This window comes from Mustela erminea, chromosome 1 (genome assembly GCF_009829155.1).
Source record: "Mustela erminea isolate mMusErm1 chromosome 1, mMusErm1.Pri, whole genome shotgun sequence".
Classification (NCBI taxonomy): domain Eukaryota; kingdom Metazoa; phylum Chordata; class Mammalia; order Carnivora; family Mustelidae; genus Mustela; species Mustela erminea.
The window spans coordinates 18,288,388-18,311,640 of NC_045614.1; the positions used below are offsets into that span (position 1 = coordinate 18,288,388).

The 23,253-nt window shown below is 45.9% G+C and overlaps 1 protein-coding gene and 1 long non-coding RNA gene across 7 annotated transcripts; one reads left to right on the forward strand and one right to left on the reverse strand.

Moving 5' to 3' along the window:
• Positions 1 to 475: 475 nt before the first annotated feature.
• On the reverse strand, positions 476 to 11,516 carry NME6 (NME/NM23 nucleoside diphosphate kinase 6). 6 transcript variants are annotated; one of them, XR_004280129.1, is made up of 8 exons: positions 11,117 to 11,338; positions 8,990 to 9,080; positions 8,619 to 8,715; positions 6,465 to 6,567; positions 5,294 to 5,333; positions 4,708 to 4,868; positions 3,210 to 3,349; positions 476 to 2,895 (listed from the first exon to the last, which is right to left on the reverse strand). XR_004280129.1 is itself a non-coding variant. In XM_032318542.1 (7 exons), exons 1-7 carry the CDS (start codon positions 11,136 to 11,138, stop codon positions 3,291 to 3,293), a joined length of 573 nt encoding a protein of 190 aa, XP_032174433.1. In that variant the 5' UTR covers positions 11,139 to 11,338; the 3' UTR covers positions 476 to 3,290. The 6 variants fall into 6 exon arrangements, 4 of the variants coding, with proteins under 4 accessions (XP_032174433.1, XP_032174427.1, XP_032174451.1 ...); XR_004280127.1 differs by having other exon boundaries at positions 476 to 2,962; XM_032318542.1 differs by having other exon boundaries at positions 476 to 3,349.
• LOC116576384 lies at positions 11,480 to 12,354 on the forward strand. The gene is made up of 2 exons (XR_004280132.1): positions 11,480 to 11,567; positions 11,704 to 12,354. It is a non-coding gene; the product is annotated as an uncharacterized LOC116576384 (long non-coding RNA).
• Positions 12,355 to 23,253: the final 10,899 nt, after the last annotated feature.

A 23,253-nucleotide genomic window follows, 5' to 3' on the forward strand; every position in this document is an offset into this window, starting at 1 on the left:
GATCTTCAGAATAAAGGATTGTGAGTGGAGGAAGGGATGGGGAAAGGAGGCAAACACTCCAAAGACAGTTGCGGTTCACAGAAGTTCCTGCCCAGGGAGGAATAGCTGAAGTTTTGTTTTGTTTTGTTTAAGATTCTTTTTATTTGTTTGAGAGAGACAGACAGACAGAGAAAGAGAGCAGGGGAGGAGCAAGTGGAGGACAAGCAGACTTCATGGTGAGTGCAGAGCTGGATGCAGGGCCCCATCCCAAGACCCTGAGACCATGACCTGAGCCAAAATCAAGAGTCACTCAACCAACTGAGCCACCCAGGTGACGCCGGATCCCAAATCTTGCTTTTTCTTGGACAATAGACCTTACCTTAAAAATGGGTGCCTACACTTGGTTGGATCTTTGGCCTGGACTTGCACATATGAACAAGATTTTGAATCTTACCAGTGAGTTTTGGCAATGAAAGTGACTTTCATCTTGTATCTCAGACCTGGATGTAGTTCTTAGATTTAGGCTTCTGTCCTGGATTTGGATCTCAAATGTGAATATCAGACCTTAAAGACGAACCTTATTTCTGGACCCTGGCCCTATAATTCAGAATGGATTATATGTGGCCTTGGGACTAGAACTTGGATTGGGATCTCGGAGCTGGAACTCAACCTAGTACTAGATATTTAATCTGGACTTTAGAGATGGATTTAATCTAGATCTTGGACTCAGCTTATACCTGGGAAGTGCACCTAGAATTGGACTTTGGACCTGGTCCTTGAACCACAACATTGGATCTGACTTTGGATCCAGACTTTGGGTCTTGACCTGACCTGGACTTTGGAAGTGTTTGAGTGTACCTCAACCTTGAACATGGGGCCTTGAATCTGGACTGTGAACTTGGACCTAGATTTGACATTAAACACTAACACTGGACCTGAGCCTCAAATATGAACATAGATGTTGGACCTGGACCATGGACCTAGACTTGGATCTGGATCTTAGATATTATCTGTGGAACTGCACACTGACCTGCTCCTGAACCTTGTTGTAGGTGTTGGATGTGTAATTGGTCTGTAAATTAGTCCTGATATTAAACCTGGTCCTTAGACATGGACTTTGATATTAGGATTGTATCTTGGACCTCAGACTTGAACACTGAATATTTTAAACTTAGGTCTGCCCTTGGGACCTGAATGTAGAATATGGTCTGCATTTGATCCTGGATACTTGTGTTGGACCTGGGCTTTGGAAATCAACATGGACTTTGGACCCAGACTTTGACCTGATGTGTTGTAGACTTAAAGACCTTGTCCTCAAACTCTGGACCTGGACTTTGAATGTGGAACCTCAGATTTGGGCCTGGATTTTAGACTTGGCCTTTAGATCTCAAACTGGTCCTTGGACATAGACTTGGGACCTTGGACTTGAACATCAAATCTCAACTGTGGAACTCTATCCATGATGTTGGACCTGTCCTCAGACTTGGTTTTTTGGAAATGTTACTTGAACTTCAACCTCTAACCTGAGACTTTGACCTCATGTCAAGACCTCGAACCTAGAAATCAGACCTACATCAGGACATGACCTGAGACCTGGAATGTTGATCTGAACCAGAATCCTAGACCTAGACTGGGGGACCTGGGTCTTAGACTGGAACCTTAGTTTGGAATTCAACTTGTCCTGGACATTAAACTCAGACATAGGACTGACTTGGCTCTTGGAACTTACCTTTGACTTTGACTTAGAGGTCTAACTTTGGTCACAGAACTTGGACTTAGGGCATTTGTTTTGGTCTCTCTTGTGGGTGCTACCTCACCATGTTAGTATGTTTCCATGAGGGAGGGTAGCCTCAAACCTGGCTAGGAAAGAGAGTACTTCCTTGGCTGGTTACTGATAGCTGGCACTCCTGATCAATTCTCTTTTGTCAGTTTGCTTGGTGTTTTAAGCTGGACTTCCTATTTAGTCTGTTTAGTCATGGGAAAGAATAGGCCAGATGGGCCTGTCATGTTTCCAGGTTACAGTTTGGTAAATTCCCATTCTGGATCACCTTGTGTTGTTGTGTAGGGAGACCCAAGATGCCCTGCTACTGTGTTGTTCCTCTAGTCTGGAAGTCTCAAACCAGTTCTTCTTTGGAGAACTTTTCAGAGTTCTCCTTGATTGTTTCTTGCATGATTTTCAGGTTTACAGTTGTACTTAGTGGGGAGGGGCAGAGGTAAATGGGTCTACATACATCTACATTTTGTCTAGACTGAAAGTCACTGGTCATTGCTGTTCTAAGTTACTCTGCTCAGAGTTTTGCTATAAAGGTGAGCAGAAATATGGGACAGTGGCATGAAGGAGATGATGTATTAAGGCTTGCTTTTATTTATTTTTAATTTTTTTAAAATTTTAAGTAGGCTCCATGCTGAATTACCCAAACATGTTTTCAAAACATGTTTGAATTCAAAGGGACTCAGCAGAGAGAGGTGAAAGTGCAGTAGAGACCAGAAAACCAAAAGAGCCAGGTGGGATTCAGAGCACACAGAAGGCTTAATGGAAAGCAGGACACTTCCTATGTTGTAACAGGAAGAGAAGAGGGGAGCACATGCAGATACATTTATAGATTCAGATGTGAGAAGATTCTCTGACTCCCAGACATCCCACTCTAACCCCAGGGTAGCATGACACTATAAATGCTTTAGCCCATTATCTTCCATGCAAGGTAGCCCCCCTGTTGGCACAGAGGCATTGTTCTTACCAAGGTCACAGTGACCTCCATGCTGCCACATTAGAGGTTATTTAAAAGGCTTCATCATTCTGGACTTCTCGATAATATTCAACATTGCTTCTTTCTCCAGAAACACTCTCTCCTCTTGACTTTCCTGATGCACATATCCTTGGATTTTTCCTTCCTTCTCAGGCTATTTCTTCATCTCCTTCGTTAACGTGTGCAAATACTTGTTTTCACAAATTCCATATAAATTCAAGGTTCCTCACTATGCCCTGTATGGTAGATTGCCCTAGTAATGGCCCCCCAGTGATTCACACCTCCCAGTACCCATGCCCTTACCTAGTCTCTTCCCACATGGATGCTGGGCTTGGCCACGGGACTTGCCTTGGCCAATGGGATATTAGCAAACATGATATAAACAGAAGCTTGATAAGCTTGTGAATGGGGCTCTGTCCTCCTGGAACCCTGAAACAATCATGCTATGAAGCAGCTCAGGATAAAAAACCATGTTTGACCTACCTGCAGCCACATGAGTGAATCCAAGTGAGACCAGCCGAATCACCCAGCCAATCCAGAGACACATAAAGATAAATCATTGTTCTAAGCCACTAGATTGTGAGGTGATTTGTAGTGCAGCAATAGGCAGCTGTTACCCTCATCTAAAACACAGATGTGGCTAACTTTAGTGGCTTTGTGCAATCAGAAAAAAAAAAGTGAGTCATAGAAACATGCCTCTACTGGGTAGAAACACCTTTGTTCAAATAAAAGGTGCCCTCCTCCACCTGGCATAGGAAGCAGACTTATGCCAGGTGCACAGCATGGATCTGGGCCCACACTCAGCTCTGTCACTGGGTGCTTTTATGCACTAGACAAGATGCACACTGTGTGTGAACCTTCTGGGAGATTTCTGCACAATTCTCTCCATTTAGCATAGACCAGGAACTGGGTTCGGGACAGTTTTGTTGTTGTTGTTCTTTAAAATTTATTTTAGAGAGAGAGCAGGGGGAGGGGCAGAGCAAGAAAGAGAGAGAATATCTCAAGCAGACTCTGCACTGAGCATGGAGCTCGACATGGGGCTTGACCCCATGACCTAATCATGACCTGAGCCAAAATCAAGAGTCAGATGCTTAACCAACTGAGTGACCCAGGCATCCCTGGGACAGGTTTAATTACTTCACTTAAGGAGAGAGAGAAAACACCTAGAACAGTGCTCTTAGCCTTTAGGATTTAGTAGAACGCTGACTTTTATTAAGAAAGATAGGCCAAATGGTGCTTATAGAGAGTCACTGCATTTTCCAGGCATGTCAGTTAGGCAAGCTCCTTGAGAAAGATGAATAGTTCTCAAAGAGAGGAGCCATTATTTCTCTGAATCACCCATGAACATTCTTGAAAAGAGGTAGATAGAGAGCTAGATCCTAGAGCAGGTGGCAGTGAGAAGCTAGGTCCTCGGGTGGCTGCGGTGCCTACAGAGATGGTGCCATGATTCCCAGGCCTCCCTGGTCCCAGGAGGTCTCCAAGAAAAGGCTGGGAAATGCCACCAGTCTTCACAGACCGACAGGCTTGTGTCAGGCTGGTCCTGGGCCTCCTGGTCTGGCTGCACAGTGGATGCCTCCCTCTGGGCTGTAGCGCACGGGCCCACAGCGCAACTGGGGCTCCTCTTCCTCATACCAGCGCTGTTCACTGAAGTCAGGGAAGAAGGCTGCAATCTCTCTACTGGCTGAAACCACAGAGTCTATAAGGAGAGGTAAGAAAAAGAAAGGGTTCTTCTAGGGAGTATAGGATGGAGGCAAGAGGCAGTTATAATCAGATTCAGAAACCTGAGCCTCTAGTTCTCTAGGCCCTCTAGGCCCTCAGTCCTGGGGCCACATCTGCTGAGCAGGCCACAGGGGGCAGAAAGGCCATTGGGAGGGAAGTTCACAGCAAGGTTACCTGGCTCTCAATTCCACCATATGGCCTGAGCACCAATGGCAAACCATCCTCCCTTATATATGGCTGAGGATAGGGAAGGCAGACTCACCAGAGCCATGGGTTGTGTTGCGGGTGTCAGTGAGGCCAAAACTTCCACGAATTGAATCTGGGGCCACGTGACGTGCTCGAAACACTCTGGTGGGTCCCATCAGCGTCCTCCAGAGCTGGATGGCATCCTTGTGGGCCAGGATGTAGGCTCGGATTGGCCCGCTATGTACAGGAGGAACACATGTCAAGAATCTGGCTGTGGGGCTGAGTAGGGCGCACTGTGAGCAGGGCACGAATAAAGGCACACTACATCCTGAGAGATACCCTGCTTTTCTAGCTAAGTACCCATGCTGCTTCAAGTTGCAGGTAATAGAAGGCCACTGTGGGTGTACACGAAAGGCCACAGAGGTCAGCAGAGTTGTTAAGTAGCATTCACAATATTATTCTATAGCCCTTGGACCACTAACCATCATGGGACAGGTGGCTACCAGGTCGGTGTTGGCTTAGACATGGTCCCAAGCCATGTTTCTTCAGACACTTAACAATGATTACAACTTGAAAGAGTGTCAAATGAAATCAACAAATTTAGGGAGCAGGGGGAGGTAAATCTTGGTGCATAAAGATGCTGAAATGAAAATGAGAATTACCTGGCCATGAACTCCACCAGCCGCTGATAGAAAAAACGCCCTGCAAAGAGAGAGTAACTTCATCAAGACACTGGTGCCCAAGAGAACTTTTAGTACTTCTGCCTCCTTACTTGGAAAAATAAAAGCTGTTTTATTTTATTTTATCTTTTAAAATATTCATCCACTTTAGAGAGAGCGTGCAGATGGGAGGGGCAGGGGAGCTCCATGTTGAGCATAGAGCCTGACATGGGGCTTGATTCCACAACCCTAAAATCATGACCTGAGCTCAACCACCTGCGCCACCCAGGTGCCCCAATAAAAACTCTTTTAGAGGACTTTGGAGTCTGACATATCTGGGTCTGAATCCAGGCCCTGTCACTTACAACGTATGTGGTTTCAGGTAGGTTATTAACTTCCCTAACTTGGGTTCCTAATCTGTGTACTGGAGACCTAACAACATCTATGTCATAGGGCTCTAGAGAATATTCAGTGCAACCATGAGCATTAGGACAATGTCTAAAAGAGTAAACATTCAATATTAACTACTGATATCATCAAGACATAAGACTAAATTTCTGGTTGGGACTAGGAAGTGGAACCCTCCTAGAAAAAATATATATATTTGTAGGGAGAGGGTGGTTGGGTTATGGACATTGGGGTGTGTATGTGCTATGGTGAGTGCTGTGAAGTGTGTAAGCCTGTCGATTCACAGACCTGTACACAAATAATGTTGTGCATTATTATACACAGTATATGTAATACAGTATATGTTAATTAAAATAATTAAAAAATATATATTTAAAAATATTTAATTAATTAGTTAATTAATTAGAATGAGAGAGCAAAAGAGAGCACAAGCCAGGGGGGAGGAGCAGAGGGAGATGGGACAAGCAGACTCCGAACTGAGTGGGGAGCTAACGTAGGGCTCAATCCCATGACCCTGAGGTCATGACCTGAGCTGAAATCAAGAGTCAGACACTGAACTGACTGAGCTACCCAGGTGCCCCCTAGAAAGTAATTTTAAAAGATTGATAATCATGGAAAGTTTGTATATAAAGCAAGACTTTAGAATGGCTGCAATTTGACAACTGGTAGGTCAGAGACAGCCTGCCATTGAGCATCCCCGTAAAAATCTCTCTTGCGTACGTCTTGGGATAGAGAAGCCTCCCACTCAGAGGACTGCTGATCCTACCTTCATGCTCTTTGTAAAACTGCTGGCATTCTTCTTTTCTCCACAGAAGTTCTCTCATTCGTACAATATGGAACTTGTTGCTCAGAATTTGCTGATGAACAGCCTGGATAAACATCACATCAAAGACAAAAATTGGTCAAAGGGACCATATGAGTGAACAGGAGACCCGGGCTGACCACAAGAACCACGAGGACCCATCAGAGCCCGGGACATGAGGGTCTGTCCCATTGTCAGGTCAAAAGAGAAAGATGGTGGAGGTGAGGTAAAGACCTTCAGTCACATGGCCAGAGCATGAGCCCCGCCGGGTGCAGGGGGGCAGAAAGTGCATCTCTGCCCTTCTGTTTCTACAGCTCCTTGAGCAGAAACCCACACGACCCCCCTTCAGACCATCATAAAAATCTCTTGATGGTGGTCCTGCCTTGAGTTTGTCCAACTCTCTCCAAACCATCACACTTGACAGATTAAAAACACCATAACTTACATGTCACACTCTGGTCAGAACCTTATTCATAGAATGAGGTACAACTACTTTAGCCCAGGGCTCAAGGCTATACTTTCCTTGCCCTCCACCTCTTCCAATTCTAGTCCCACTGGCCCAGCCTTCCTGTGGCCCCCAGATCCACCACACGTGTTCCTGCCTCAGTATTTCCCTCTGTGGAACATCTGCCCCTGCCATGCACTGACTGAAGTCCACCCTTCCTCTGAGCATGGCCAGGTCCCAACACGTGCATGCCGCCATTTCTGACTGCTCTGGTCTTCCTTTGCATCACAGTCAGCTCACCTAGCAGAGCTGCTCAGTTAGTATTTATAGAACTATTGTAGGTAGAACCCTACAATGACCCTCCCCCAGTATCAACAAGATTCTGCACCCTTCTCTCCAGGACTGTGAATATGAAGCAATATGATTGTAACATTACATGGCAAAAGGGATTCTGCAGGTGTAATTGAGGTTGTCATCAGTGGACTTTGCTTTGTTTTTTAAGATTTATTTATTTCTTTTAGAGAGAGGATTTTTGGGGAGGGGCAGAGGGAGAGGGAGAGAGAGAGAGAGAGAGAGAGAGAGAGAGAAGGTGAATCTTGAAAAGATTCCCCACTGAGTGTGGAGCCCAACATAGGACTAGATCCCATGACCCTGAGAGGATGACCTAAGCTGAAATCAAGAGTCAGGTGCTCAACTGACTGAGCTAGCCAGGCACCCATCAGTTCACTTTGCTTTAATCAAAACAGAGATTATCCAGAGGTGCCCAGTTAATCACATGAGCTTTTTATTTTTTTATTTTATTTTATTTTTAAAGATTTTATTTATTTTTGACAGAGAGAGACACAGCGAGATAGGGAACAGAAGGGGAGTGGGAGAGGGAGAAGCAGGCCTCCCATTGAGCAAGGAGCCTGATGTGGGGCTCGATCCCAGGACCCTGGGATCATGACCTGAGCTGAAGGCAGATGCTTAATGATTGAGCCACCCAGGTGCTCCAATCACATGAGCTTTTTAAAAGCAGAGTTTTATCTGGCTAGGAGAAGTCAGGTTTAAAGTGTGAGAAGCACTAAATACACTGCTGCTATCTTGAAATGGAGTGAGCCATGAGATGAGTAATGTGTGTGAGTGGTCTCTAAAAACTCAGAGCAGTCCTTGCCTGAAGGCCAGCAAGGACATGGGGACCTCAGTCTTATAACCATAGGAACCAACTTCTGCCAACAACCTGAATGAATTTGGAAGTGGATTCTTCCCCAGACCCTCTAGCTAAGTACCTGGTCAGCTGATACCTTGACTTTAGCCTTGAGACCCTGAGGAAAAACCCCCCTGAGCCTACTGGACCGCTAAATTCTAGAATTGTGAGATAATAAATGTTACTTTAAGCTGCTAAGTTTATGGCAATTTGCTGTAAGTTTGTGGTAATTTGTTGCACAGGAACAGAAAACTAATATACATGCACTGTCTTGAGGTTTGGTTCTTCTTATTGTATTGGATCCTTATATTTTTAATCTGCCCCAATTCTCCAGTAGATTTTTAGTCTTCTTAGGGTCAGAGTCCACAGCTCCTAGCTTTGTGTCTTGCACAGGACTGTGCTATCAGTCTTCACAAGTGGCCCTGTGGCACCAGAAAGAGATGCAGGGCCCACGGCATACAGTAAGAGGTTTACGATTCCTTCTTACCTCCAGAATCAGGGGGTGAGCAACAGCATCAGGCTTGATCAGGGCCAGAGTAAGCTGGAGAGCCTGAGGGCTCCGCAAGATCGAGGTCATCTCACTCCTGCCATCAGAAAGCTGGATTAGGGACCTATCAGTGGTGTCTTCCCCACCCTCCCGACTCCAGAGCCACGCTGCCTTGCAAGCCCACAGGGATCTCACTCCCAAAGCCTGTGGCAGTTACCTACAAAGGAGTTATCTATTCAGGAGAAATTCAAGTTTAGACACTGCCTGTCTCTGCCAATATTCCCTTCACTTCCTAACTTTTCTTTGTGTTTTTGAGGATTTATAATTTACATTGCTAAACAGCCTGGCCACAAACGTACAATAACTGTTACCTTTCATAAGGTCTTCTATCCCACAGTGTGCTCCCATCAATCCTAGAATTGGAAGATTGGATGGACAAGAATTGGGACCTTGCCAGGATACCCGCAAAGAAGTTTGCTGGATATATACCATCTCTTATCTAATCTTACAGATAGGTCAGGATCTCCCCTGCCCAAATCAAATCCTTTAATACACTCGGTTGTCCTCAATGGCAAGGCTTGTGGACATGCAACTCCAAGGTCCAGGGCCAGCTGTAATTGTTTCGTATCTGAAGCTGCCGAAACAGTGCCACAACAAAGGTCAGTTTAACTGACTAACTGAACCTAGATAGTCGTATCTGTCCATCTTTGTATTCCTAGTGTCTAGCATGGTGTAAGAGCTCAATAAATAGTTATGGAAATGATATAAGAACATGAAAGTATTTTTTTTTTTTTTTAACTGGACTAAGATGGGGCGCTTGGTGGCTCAATTGGTTAAGCGTCTGCCTTGGGCTCAGGTCATGATCCTGGAGTCCCAGGATTGAGCCCCATGGCTGGATCCCTGCTCAGCTGGGGGTCTGCTTCTCCCTCTTCCTTTGCGCTCCCCCTGCTCCTTCTCTCTCTTTCTTCACTCTCTCAAATAAATAAATAGTTTTTAAAAAATAAATAAACTGGACTAAGAATTTGAGGTCTCTCCCAACTGTGAAATGCTATTCACATGTGAGAAATTGATCATTTGATCAGGACCAAGAACTAGGTTTCAAAAGATTATCTGGCAGAGCTCCTAAATTTACCAACAAATATGGAGAAGGCTTCCATGAACACACACAGGGTCAGTATGGACAATGTTCTCATTTCTCTTAGGCTGAAAGTCCGACAGTCATGTCAAAGGCAGTGCTAGGGTCTCCCCTACTCATGTCCTTTCTACAGTTTTCAGCTGGATGCTCCCCTCAAACCACAAAACTAAGTCTAGTCTAATTGGTTCAAGATCAGCCAACCCACTCTCCCTAATATCCCAGGTTGTGAGTAACCCCAAAGCAAACCAAATCTTCACCGTAATCTAGGGAGAGATATCGCTGACCCCTCCCCACCCTCACTCCACATCCACACTCATCACCAGACTCCTCTCCTTCTCCAGGGCCACCACCCCAGTCCAAGACATCATCAACCCTCCTGGGACTCCTGAAACTCCTCCATGGCCTCTCAATTTCTACTCCTGCCAGCCTCTACAATCTGTTCTCCGCTAAGCAGCCAAGGAAGGAAAAATGCAAATCTAATTATATCACTGCACTCCTTAGCCCTTTGCCTGAGATGTTTCCACAGTCCAGAATGTGCCTCCTCTGGTAACCTCCTATTTACCCACTAGCTCTTAGCTGAATTCCACTATTATATATAGCTTTTTAGACATTTTCTTCAGTTATTTCTCCACCCCTTAGGTCAGGTCTATTAAAGCAGGGGTCTGTTTTGCTCATCATATTATTCCCAGTACCTTTGCCAAGTGCCTAGTACATAGCTGCCTCTCACCAGTATTTGTTGAATGAATGAATGAATGAATGAATGAACAAACGAACAAACGAACCTCCTTCAGCTACTGCAAGGCCAAGCTGCCAGGGGCTCTCCAGGAAAGGATGTGGTTCCTAATGTCAGCTAAGTAAAGACAGTCTTTAAAACAAATGCGGGGGTGGGGCGCCTGGGTGGCTCAGTGGGTTAGAGCCTCTGCCTTTGGCTCAGGTCGTGATCCCAGGGTCCTGGGATCAAGCCTCGCATCCTGCTCTCTGCGACGCGGGGAGCCTGCTTACCCCCCTCTCTCTGCCTGCCTCTCTGCCTGCTTGTGATCTCTGTCAAATAAATAAATAAAATCTTAAAAAAAACAAAACAAAACAACCCAAATGCTGACAGGTCAAGAAAATCGCTCAACTTTAAATTTCCTCTATCAGAGAATCACAAATTACAGAAGTTGCCTGGGCATTCGCCTCCACGCCTGAGGCGCCCATTCCTCTGCTTCCAGGAGGGCAGTGACCGAGCCCCCCTCCTCCCAGGCGCCGCGGGGGCCTGCAACCCCTCAACTCTGTCTCGTCTCCCCATCCCCTACCCTCACCCCGACACCTGAGGCCCAGCTCCCCGACCACCAGGCTCTTAGCCCCATTTCTTGACACCAACCCCTCTCTTCGCGGGCCCTCATTTCTCCGGGCCGACAGCCGCGCGACTCCTGGCCTTCGAAGCAGGACCTAAGCGCTCCCCAGATCCAGGGCCGTTCGGACCCCAGCCCAGCCGGAGTTCAGGTCTGGAGTCACCTGGTCCTCCAGCGCGGAGCCCGGCCACCAGGCACTGCGATAGCTAGCCTGCGCGGCCCCCGCGGGGTCCTTCGGGCGTTCGGCCGGGCAGCCCTGCTGGGGGTCCTCGCCGGGAGGCTGCGGACCCAGCCGGTCGCGGACGCCGGGTATGTGAGGTCCGCGAGGGGACGGCGCAGTGAGTGGCAGCGGCCGGGCTGAGGCCAGGCGGCCTGCAGCCCGAGGTCCGGCCCCGCTAGTGGCCCTTGTCTCTCCCCATGAGCTTGTCCCGGGCCGCACGAGAGGACAGAGCCGTCTCGGGCGAGAGCGTCCTCTTCGAGGTGGCGCTCGGGCGCCCCCAGGCGGCAGGGAGGCCGGAGTTCCGGGTCGGCCCTGCGCAGGGGTGGGGAGGGGGAGGTGGCGGTCTGAGGTGGGACGGACTTTCCTTGCCTGATTCGCGCTCTCTTTACTGTCTAGGCTAGTGCCTGGCATGTGGTTGGTGGCCAGTACTTGCCCGAAGTACGTGCAGGACGAAGAAGCTGTGCGCTGATCTCGAGGGCCGAGGCCGCCTTTGTGAAAGTCTCGAGCTGCAAGCGACGCGGAGACACGAGGGAGCGCAGCTAACGTGGGGGTGACCCAGGGTTCCGGGCTGCGGTCCAGGTGTCAGTAGGCAGTGATCGGTGAGCTAGTCAGTGATCCGGGAGCTAGTCTAAGGGCCTTGATCTTGTCGCTAAGGAATTTGGGGTGCGATGGGTTACCCAGGAGTCTATTGAAGCCAATGCAGGGTGAGTTGGGAACTGTGAGTATTCTTGGTGTGTAGTCGGAGTATGGACAGGGGACGGTGTGACAGGTTGGGTTTTGGGAGGAGTCATTGAATTTGGGAGGAGTGAAAATAAGCCATAGTTGTCATCAGTGTGTGTGTGTATAGATATATAGATATTTTTTTAACTGCCTCTGGTGCCAAATATACAGGTGTCGCACTCCTGACATGTTGGGTGGCAGGTCCGTGTTTGGCAGCTTGTTTCCATCAGGTGTCTTTGGGAAAGTTCAGTCCTGCCTGGCCGGTGAAGGCACAAGTCCATTTCTGCCTTCACAGGATTAGAGTAAATGTAAACATGGGCTACTGTCCAGACATCAGGTTTTAGTCTTATTTTCCAAATGCATCAGGTCCAATTTTGTTTCCTTTTTTTTTTTTTTAAGTTTAATTTTTAATTTCTACACCCAGGATGGGGCTCTAGCTTACAACCGTGAGACCAAAAGCAGCACGTTCCACTGGCTCAGCCAGCCAGGCACCCCTGTTTTCTACCTTCATCTTCACTAATATACCTTTGAAATAGGGACTTTGCTGATTCTTAGACCATGGTCATTAGTTCACCTGTCTTATACACACACACACACACACACACACACACACACACACGGTATGATCACGGTATTGCCCCACATTCACTGAATTTAGAAAGCAGGCCGCCTCTAGCTCGTAGCAGATTTTGTCCCTAGAAACTTGTCAAAAGACTCTGCTACTCAGTGGTACATAAGGGAAGGTGAATAGGCGGAAAAGGTCTTGATTCAGTGTCACTGGGACTCAAGTAATTCTATACCAGTTACTCACTTAACTAGTGAGTCTGAACTCAGTTGGGAGAATTACCCATTATGAGGTTGATGAGGACCTGTGTTCATTATATCCTGAGGGGCATCTACCTGTGTCTAATCTTGTCTTTAGCTAGTGATAATTAAGATGATGCCACCTTCCTGCAATGTTAATTTACACTAGTGGCAGCTCCAAATCCCATCTTTGAGATGCCTTTCTTTTTTATCCAGCATATTCAAATTTCTCAGTACTGTTTCTCTTTGGGGGCCTGTGTTTGCATCCCCAGGCTGCCTTGAGGGTGGGTTCCTAGGACCTAGCTTACCCAGCCCCACCGCGAGCAGGCCTTGTTTGGCCACTTCGTTTTGCTGTGCAGTTGGTCAGGCCCAGGACGCTTGGCTCCTGTGTGTGGAGGGCAGGAGGGTGATCCTTTATGCCATGAATTCCAATTCAGAATCCCTCTGGCAGGTTGTGTGGTTTGCTGGGGTGTTTTGTTTTGTTTTGTTTTGTTTTTTACTGAAGCTGCTCTTTCTTCTAAAGTTTGTTGCCTCAGGGACCCAGCGAGAATGGAGACCTCTGCCATTGCTCAAGATACGGTCTTCAGCTTCTGGATGTACCCCATGGGAAGTAACATTTCTTTCAGACACTTCTCTTTTGGCATTTTTTTTTTTCCTGTGTTCCCCTCCTCCTTTCCAGAAAGCTCTCTGAATTTTTGACTTTTTTATTGTTGGAGAGAAGGAAGACCATGGAGCCAGCTCTTTGCTAGGCTACAGAAAATGGGGAAGGAATGAACTTCCAGGGCTATGCCCTGGAGATTAGTCTCTCAGTTGTTTTCCAAGACGTCTACTTTCTTTTTTCTTTCTTTTTTTCTTTTTTGGGGGAAGATTTTATTTATTTGACAGAGAGAGAGCACAAGCACAGGGTGCAGCAGAGGAAGAAGCAGATTCCCCCCTGAGCAGGGAGCCCAATTTGGGGCTTGGTCCCAGGACCGTGTGGGGTCATGATCTGAGCCAAAGGCAGATGCTTAACTGACTGAGCCACCCAGGTGCCCAGATGTCAACTTTCTTTTAAGAAAATGTCTCTTAAAAAAAAAAAAATCTGTTGGGGCGCCTGGGTGGCTCCGTGGGTTAAGCCTCTGCCTTGGGCTCAGGTCATGATCTCAGGGTCCTGGGATTGAACCCCGCATCGGGCTCTCTGCTCAGTGGGGACCCCGCTTCTCCCTCTCTCTTTGCCTGCCTCTATGCCTACTTGTGATCTCTGTCTGTCAAATAAGTAAATAAAATCTTTTTAAAAAATCTCTTTTCCTTTGTTTTCATTCTTGTACTGCTTCTAATCTGACAGAGCAGGTTTCTAAAGCTATGCATTTCTCCCTGGATTTCCTGAACATAGGTGGTTCCTTAAGACAGTGTTCCAGGCATAGGCTTCTCTCATCTCCTTGTCAACCTCTGTGGCTGTGGTAATTTCATCAAGTGGCTTTTCTACTTCAGTCTGAGAGAATGACATATTTTATTTGCAAGGAGGGCATTGTTTTTGTTATAAATAAAACCTTCCATCTTTTTTTTTTTTTAAAGATTTTATTTTATTTATTTGATAGAGGAAGAGATCACAAGCAGGCAGAGCAGCAGGCAGAGAGAGAGGGGGAAGCAGGCTCTCTGGTGAGCAGAGAGCCCGATGTGGGGCTCGATCCCAGGACCCTGAGATCATGACCTGAGCCGAAGGCAGAGGCTTAACCCACTGAGCCACCCAGGTGCCCCAAAACCTTCCATCTTTTAAAGATTGAGGCTGCATTGCAAATCCCAGAACTGTAAAACCCTAGCCAGAGTTATTGACAGACCAGCAAGTGGGGATTGATCCTTAAACGAAGGAGGGAAAAAAGCAACATATGAATTCTTCTGGCTTTGGCCTTTGACCTTTGGCCTTGAGTCTAGCTCAGAACATAAGGGATGGAATTTGGGACAGCCTTTCCGTGCTGTCTGCTGGGCTGGGACTAACAAAGTTTGGAGCTTACACGCTTGTGTTCCTTAGCACGTGTGGAGTTTAACTGTAGTTTAAAGCCCCTGGCCTGTTGAATTACCTAAAAAACATAGTAAAGGACCAAGTACTTGTTTTGCTCCGATATCTAAAAGATGTGTGTAGGGAAAGACTTCCCTGTAGTCAAACGTGTGCCTCAGCACCGCCTGCTCACCAAGATCTTCTCTGCGGCTTAGGCTTTGCAGATGCCCCACAAGAGAGGCAGTGGTTCTGTGGTAAGGTCAAGGTCAATTCCCACATCTTAACCCTTACATTTTTAAACCATAGCGCTTGTGTAAGGACAGTGTCTTTGCTGAACCATGTGACTGGCTAAGGTACTCATTCATCCCTGCCTGTACATAAAATCAGTTATAAAAACTCTTGCCTGTGAACAAAGTAGCCAGCATCTCCACGTGGCCAACTTGAAAAGTGTGTGAAACTTCTCCAGGACTGGTCCCATCATACATAGCCTCAACTTGTATGTGGTATTTCACTCCCCGCATTCCTCACCAGGTCTATCTTATATTCTTTGCCAAATCACAAGATCCTAACATTCCTTTGACTTAAACATTCCTTCCCCCCTGCCAAAAGGCAGAGCCTATTCCTGTAAAACTTCCAACACAGAGCAGCAGAACCTGTGGGCAGGTGGCTCCCAAAATAAGGAAGGGAAGAAAGGGCCAAGCTACACTTAACCTGGTTCTCTGTCCCTGAACTTCAGCCAGGGCATGATTTACAGCGAAATGCTGGAGTTGTTTAGAGGAAATCCTTCCTCGTGGACCCAAGGAATCAGTCCAAGAAGCATTCCCTTTCTAAGAGTTAAAAATAACTCTTTGGTTTCAGCCTCCTGTGTGTTGGGAATTGGGGTTGAGAGGTTGGCTTAAAGAAGAAAATGAATTCATTTGGGATGTGGTGAGTTTGATGTGATGGTGGGACATTTAAGCAGAACCAGCCTGGTTGTGGTTAGAGAGTTAAGATTTGGGAGTGGTCAGACTGGTGATAGTCGGAAATACGTCAGTGAAGAACCGACCTTGGGAAAGAATGCAGAGCAAAGACAAGGTCAAAAACCAATCCTTCCCCTGTCAAAGCATAATTTAAAAAACTTGTTTATAAAGGGGGCGTCTGGCTGACTCAGCCGGAAAAGCAGCAACTCTTGATCTCAGGGTCATGAGTTCAAGCTCCATGTTGAGTGTAGAGATTACTTAAATAAATACATAAACTAAAGGGAAAAAAGAAAACAAGCAGAAAACCCCACTTGTATATAAGGGAAAGCAATAATTGATTGATTTAATTTAGCAAAAGCAGCAAAAACAGGATTTATATGCGAGAAAGAGTAGCAAGAAAAGAAGGAAAAACCACAGATTGTGTGAAAATTGTGGCTTTTGTTTCTTATGGGTACAAAGAGGCCGGCATTCTGCCCTGGGGCAACAGAACGGAATATAAAATACTAACTTCACTTGCTTATGGGTTCTCCAGAGGACCTTGAGAGTTGTGGTGAGGTGTATGTGTCTGACTATCTCTGGATGAAGAATGTCTCGGTGTCCTTCGTAAGTCCCCTCATCAGTTAGACCAGGTCTGTGCTCTTTCCCTCGTCTGGATCGCTGACCTTCTCCCTTTTAATCTGACTGAGCCCTAGTCCACACTAGCCCTGAGCATTTCAGTCTTCTTCTGAGTCTCCAACATGAGCTGAATATTGTTTTGGGGACAGAGGCTGTATAGCCATATTTAGACCCCTGAATATTAGCAGGCAATGTCAAAAAGAGCAAAGGAATCCTAGGTACTCTTAAAAATATTTGGAACCCATTTCATATTCAGTTTACTCACCGGCCTGTTGAGCTGGGAGATTAAGTCCCAAGGATTAGTTTAGACAAATTTAACTAATGAATATTTGCAAGCCCAGTGAATCATAATTGAGAGCATTTACTTTAGAGAACAAAAATCCTGAGAGAAATTTCTAACTTTGAGGGATGCCTGGGTGGCTCAGTAGGTTAAGCCTCTGCCTTCAGCTCAGGCCTTGATCCCAGGGTCTTGGGAGTCCCGCATTGGGCTTCTTGCTCCGCAGGGAGCCGCCTTCTCTCTCCGCCTCTGCCTGCCTCTCTGCCTGCTTGTGTGTGTGCGCTCTCTCTCTCTCTCTCTCTCTGACAAGTAAATACATACATACATGTATGGAATATATGGAACATACATAAAACCTTTTTTTTTTCCTAAGATTTTATTTATTTATTTACTTGACAGAGAGAGATCACAAGTAGGCAGAGAGGCAGGCAGAGAGAGAAGGAAGCCGGCTCCCTGCTGAGCAGAGAGCCTGATGCGGGCCTCCATCCCAGGACCCTGAGATCATGACCTGAGCCGAAGGCAGCGGCTTAACCCACTGAGCCACCCAGGCGCCCCATACATAAAACCTTCTTAAAAAATTTTCTAACTTTGAATCACTGCTTCTGTTCACAGCTGCTGAAACATACTTTCCATAAAAAAAATATATTTAAACACCTCCACACTCCTTTTTAGATGAAGTGCGTATTTTTTTCTTTTGTCATAAATGTTATAAAACAGAACTTTTCGATCTCTGGAGCTCCACTCCTACTGTGAGCCATCCAGTTTTCCAAAAGCTCAGGCATGATTCTTGGTATCCTTTTTTGCCAGACTCCCCTCAACCATCCCTCAGCAAACCCGTCCATCGAACTTCCAGCTGTGCACTAACTCTGATCACCTCTGGCCATCTCCTAGCCCAAGCCAGCCTCATCTCTTCTTGTACCATCTAGCCCTTCTGGGGCTTGTTTGTCATACAGCCGTCCGATTGGTCTTTTTATTTTAATTTAATTTTTATTTTATAAAGTAAATATGTATTTTTAATCTACACCCATCGTGGGGCCCAAACTCACAACCTCGAGGTCAAGAGTTGCACGCTCCACTGACAGCCAGCCAGGCTGATCTTTTTAAAGCATAAAGCAGGTCACATCACTCTCCTGCCTGAAGTACTGCCATGTTTTGCTGCCCTATTAAGAACAAAAGCCAGACTCCTCACCATGCTCCTTAAAGCACGACCTGACTTGGCCTTTGCCGACCTCTGATCCTTCTTCACAAACCTCTCTCCCCTCCTAGCATTCCACCATCTTGTTCCCACCTCAGGGCCTCTGCAGGAGCTGCTCGCTCTGCCCGAAAGCTCTTCTACCCAATATTTGCCCCTTTCAGTCCGCATTGAGTCACCTCCTCAGAGAGGCCTGGCCAGATTTCCTGGTCTAAAGCAACACCCTCTCCGGATCAGTCGGTGAGGCATCTGCCTTCAGCTCAGGTCATGATCCCAGGATCCTGGGATGGAATCCCACCTCAAGCTCTTTGTTCAGCGGGGTGCCTGCTTCTCCCTCTGCCCTTCCACCCGCATATGCTCTCTCTCAAAAATAAATCAATCTTGAGGGGCGCCTGGGTGGCTCTGGGTTAAGCCGCTGCCTTCGGCTCAGGTCATGATCTCAGGGTCCTGGGATCAAGTCCCGCATCGGGCTCTCTGCTCGGCAGGGAGCCTGCTTCCCTATCTCTCTCTCTCTCTCTGGCTGCCTCTCCATCTACTTGTGATTTCTCTCTGTCAAATTAATAAATAAAAAATCTTAAAAAAAAATCAATCTTTAAAGCAGCACCCTCTCCCAGCATTCTCTTTCCCTTCACCCTTCTCTTTTTCCTTAGTACCTGTACTCATCTTTGTTGCTCTAGCCTACCCTTTTTCCTGCCTTAATTAGAGAGATGAAAATCTGGCTAGCAGCCCTCCAGGTCCACTTGCCTCCTCCCTGCACATGTGAATGTGTGTGTGTGTGTGTGTGTGTGTGTGTGTGTGTGTGTAGGTTGCTTTTGAGGAAGAGAGGTGGTTCCCCTGAGCTGAATGAAGGGGACTCCAGAGTACCCTCCCTCCTACTGATTCCTTGAACCTCAGGGCCCAGTGTTGCCATGGTCAAATGGGATGTGCAATGGAGTGGTTGGTGTGAAACCTTGACATGTATCCCCCTGGATTTGGGGCTTATGGAACCATAGAATCTGATGCCTTCTGTCTTCCTGAACAGTCTGCCCACAGCAAGGAAAAGAGGAAGCTACCCTCACTCTGCTTCCCCAGCCCAACAAATTCCAACCCTAGTATCTAACCTGTTACTTTAAATTCTTTTTTTTTTTTAAGTTTTTTTTTTTTTAAAGTTCTTTATTTATTTGTCAGAAAGAAAGAGAGAGCACAAGTAGGGGGAGCAGCAGGCAGAGAGAGAACCAGGCTCCCCGATGAGCAAGGAGCCTGATGCGGGCTCCTTGATCCCAGGCCGGGGATCATGACCTAAGCTGAAGGCAGACGTTTAACTGACTGAGCCACTCTGGCGTAGTTTTTACTCTAAATTCTATATCCTGACCCCTAACCCTGACACTGATCTAACTTTTAACTTGTAACCTAACCTTAGCTCTGTTGACCCTGACTCATTCTCTTCTGACACTGACCTTGTAACTCTGACCCTTGGTCCTTAAACTGAAGTCTTAAACCTTAGTTATTTGCCACAGCCCTAATATCTAATCTACAGCAGTCCCTCACCACCACTCTAACCTTAACTCCTCTGATACTACTTTCTAACCCTAACCCAAGCCCTTGTCCCTGAACTTCTAACCCTTCAATCTTAGACCTGGTTTCTAGATCCAGAGGCCCTGACATTCATCTTCCAACCTTATAATCCTACCCTACTCTCAGTGCTTAATCCCTAAATTCTGACCCATGGATTCTAATGTCAAACCCTCACCCATAAACTGCTAACCTCCAAGATCCCGTAACCGCAGAGCCCCTACCCTGACTCCACAAATGACAAGACAGTACTTCACCCTACCATGAGCCACAGACAAGGGGAATAACAGCAACTCAAACTGCATAGGTCAGAGGACGTAGTGAATGCCAGCAAATTAATCCACCAGGCAGAGAACATGAAACAATAGGACTCTTAGAAAGACAGACAAAAAAAAAAAAAGAAGAAGCCAGAAAAACTCCCCTAAATACAGGATGTGGTAGACTAGCAGCAACCTAAACAAGCTTTCAAATCTCAGAAGATGGGCAATGAAAGTCCCTATTATTGTAACTATGCCTCTATGTACTTACTAAGTACAGTTCTCTTCCACCGTGGGTCTAGGATGACCTCAGCAGGTCATCCTAGACCCACGGTGGAAGAGAACTGTACTTAGTAAGTGGCAAAACTCTCAGACACAGATGGATGGCTCAGTAAAGCCCTTGCCCTAGGACACAGAAAAAGAAACCTCAGCAAAATACAATGACCACCATAACCCAGGAGATAAGAGCCATAGTCAGCATTGCCATTCCCCAGTTTCCCTAGCATAATCACTGGGACTCCAGGAGAAGCCCAGAAACAAGCTAACAACCCAGCTGAACAAAAGACAGGAACCCTATATGAAACCAGCTCTTTCCCCAAATTCCAGACCCTGACCTAGATGGGATCCCAGAATCCAGTGTTCCAACATGAACCAAACTTTAAGAAGCAGGTGGAGGAGGAGGAGAAAGGGGGGGAGGAGGAGGGGGAGGGGGAGAGGGGGAAGAGGGGGAGGAGGAAAAGAAAGAAAGAGGAAGAAAAGGAGTCCATGCTCTGATAAAGAGGGAATCCCAGAATTCTCCCTTTTGTCCCATTCCCAACCCCTTTCCCACCACCAGGGTGCCCACGCACATGTAAGAGACAAAGGACAACTAATGGTAGTAACAGAAAATATTTACCAATGGTACAGAGGAGGTGCTTCACATGACTTCTACATGTACCTTGTACTTAGGTATAATTTGCTTTAAATTGAAGAACACTGGTGAAACCTAAAATACATACATTAGAAAAGAAGGCTGAAGAATCCATCATCTAAGCCGCCACCCTTTTCTACAAGTTAGAAGAAATAAGCAAACTAAACACAAAATTTATTAAAAAGAGTCAAAAATAAGAGCAGAGATTTCTCAAAATGAAAAAAATCAAAATACAAGCTTATTTGAAAATTTTTATGTAGTTATACGTACAGCAAAGTGAACAAATCTTAACTCTTCAGATTTTAAATATAACTACACCTGAGTAACCATCACCCAGATCAAGATACAAAACATTTCAAGCATCCAAGCAGTTATAATCAATATTCTAAATGAGGTTGGGGAATATTTAAGAAAATATTTTTAAAGATGAGAGAAAAAAGGAGGCAAGAAACCCTTGGGAGTAATAAGATAATGCTTAGATATTAAATATAAACTACAATAATTAAAATTGTGCCATTGGGATAGGATTGTGTCAGTCATGGACAAAACTTTCAGAATGAGGATTTTTTTTTTTAAAGATTTTATTTATTTGACAGAGAGACCACAAGTAGGCAGAGAGACAGGCAGAGAGAGGGGAGAATTAGGCTCCCTGCTGAGTAGAGAGCCCAATGCAGGACTCCATCCCAGGACCCTGAGATCATGACCTGAGCCGAAGGCAGAGGCTTAACCCACTGAGCCACCCAGGTGCGCCAGAATGAGGGTCTTGTGTGTAGAAGAATAAATGTTTGAAAAACAATCAAAAATTAATTTTTTAAAATGGTTGGGTATAGACTTGTCTTACAAGATATTTATATTTCTTATAAATCCACTTTCATCAAATAGTGAAGTATATGTATATGTACTAGTCAGTGGTATTCCATGAGAAAGAGTAATGTTCATGCAGTTGAGAATTCATCTAGAAGGAAACACCTAGACTTTAACCTCAACCATATACATGACAAATTCTTTTTTTTTTAATTTTTTATTTTTTATAAACATATATTTTTATCCCCAGGGGTACAGGTCTGTGAATCGCCAGGTTTACACACTTCACAGCACTCACCAAAGCACATACCCTCCCCAATGTCCATAACCCCACCCCCCTTCTCCCAACCCCCCTCCCCCTATACATGATAAATTCTGCCTGGCTTTAAACCGGAGAGAGTGAAATACAATGATAAAAATGTTGGGATGAAATTTAGGAAAATATTTTTATATCCTCTGTGATGAAGAAACTTTCCCAAGCAAGATATGGTCTAGAAGTCATAAAAGAAAGGCTAGACCACTTAAATAAGTAAGTAAATGTAATAAAAGACCATGAATGAATTGTAGATCATGTTGTAAATTATAGCTTGTTGGCAACAACAATAAATAAATGTCCCTTACCAAATGGCTAATAGATATGACTCTACAAATTGATAAGTGAAAACATGTCCAGGCAAGTTACAAAAGAAGAAATGAGTTGTCCTCTACTGCTCTTTGGATTAGAGTTCTAATCATCTTGAATGGAGCCTTTGGAGGAGTCGTTTCTTAAGGCAGAAGAAAAGACTTGATGCATTTCTTTATTTCTTTATTTTTATTTTTTTATTTATCTGACAGATCACAAGCAGGCAGAGGCAGGCAGAGAGAGAGGAGGAAACAGTCTCCCTGCTGAGCAGAGAGCCCGATGCGGGGCTCGATCCCAGGACCCTGAGATCATGACCTGAGCCGAAGGCAGAGGCTTAACCCACTGAGCCACCCAGGCGCCCCAAGACTTGATGCATTTCTATACAAGACAGAAGAAAGAGAAATTAAGGAGTCAATCCCATTTACAGCTGCACCCAAAACCATAAGATACCTAGGAATAAACCTAACCAAAGAGGCAAAGACTTGGGGTCTGTTAGGTGAGGGTGGATGGCTCTCCCTGATGTTCTTTGGAGCTCCAGTAACTCCCAATTGCCTGCAGCACATCTGCCTTTAAAATGTAATCCTGTGGGGCACCTGGGTGGCTCACTGGGTTAAAGCATCTGCCTTCTGCTCAATCAAGATCCCCAGGGTCCCGGGATTGAGCCTCACATCGAGCCCCACATCGGGCTCTCTGCTCATTGGGGAGCCTGCTTCCCACACCTCTCTCTGCCTGCTTTTCTGCCTACTTGTGATCTCTCTGTCAAAAAAAAAAAAAATAAAATCTCTTAAAAAAATAAATGTAGTCCTCATCTCAGATATGGTATCTTCTCCCTCAAAATCTGGTATCTTCTCCCTCAACAATTACCAACTGGATTACAGCATTTATGTAGAGTTCTTGTCTTTTTTTTTTTTTTTTTTTTGACACACAGAGAGAGAGAGAGAGAGAGAGCGTGCGCGATCACAAGTAGGCAGAGAGGCAGGCAGAGAGAGAGAGAGAGAGAGGAAGTAGGCTCCCTTCTGGGCAGAGAGCCTGATGTGGGGCTTGATCTAAGGACTCTGGGATCATGACCTGAGCCGAAGGCAGAAGCTTAACCCACTGAGCCACCCAGGCGCCCCATGTAGAGTTCTTGTCTTTAGCCTTATGTAGTCGGTCAAGATACTGTTCTACAAAGTCACTTAGCTGGGTTAGCTTCTTCCCTACCCCCTTCAGGGTGGTTGTGGAATTTAAAACACGGCTTGTGCAATCCTTAGTGTTTGTATT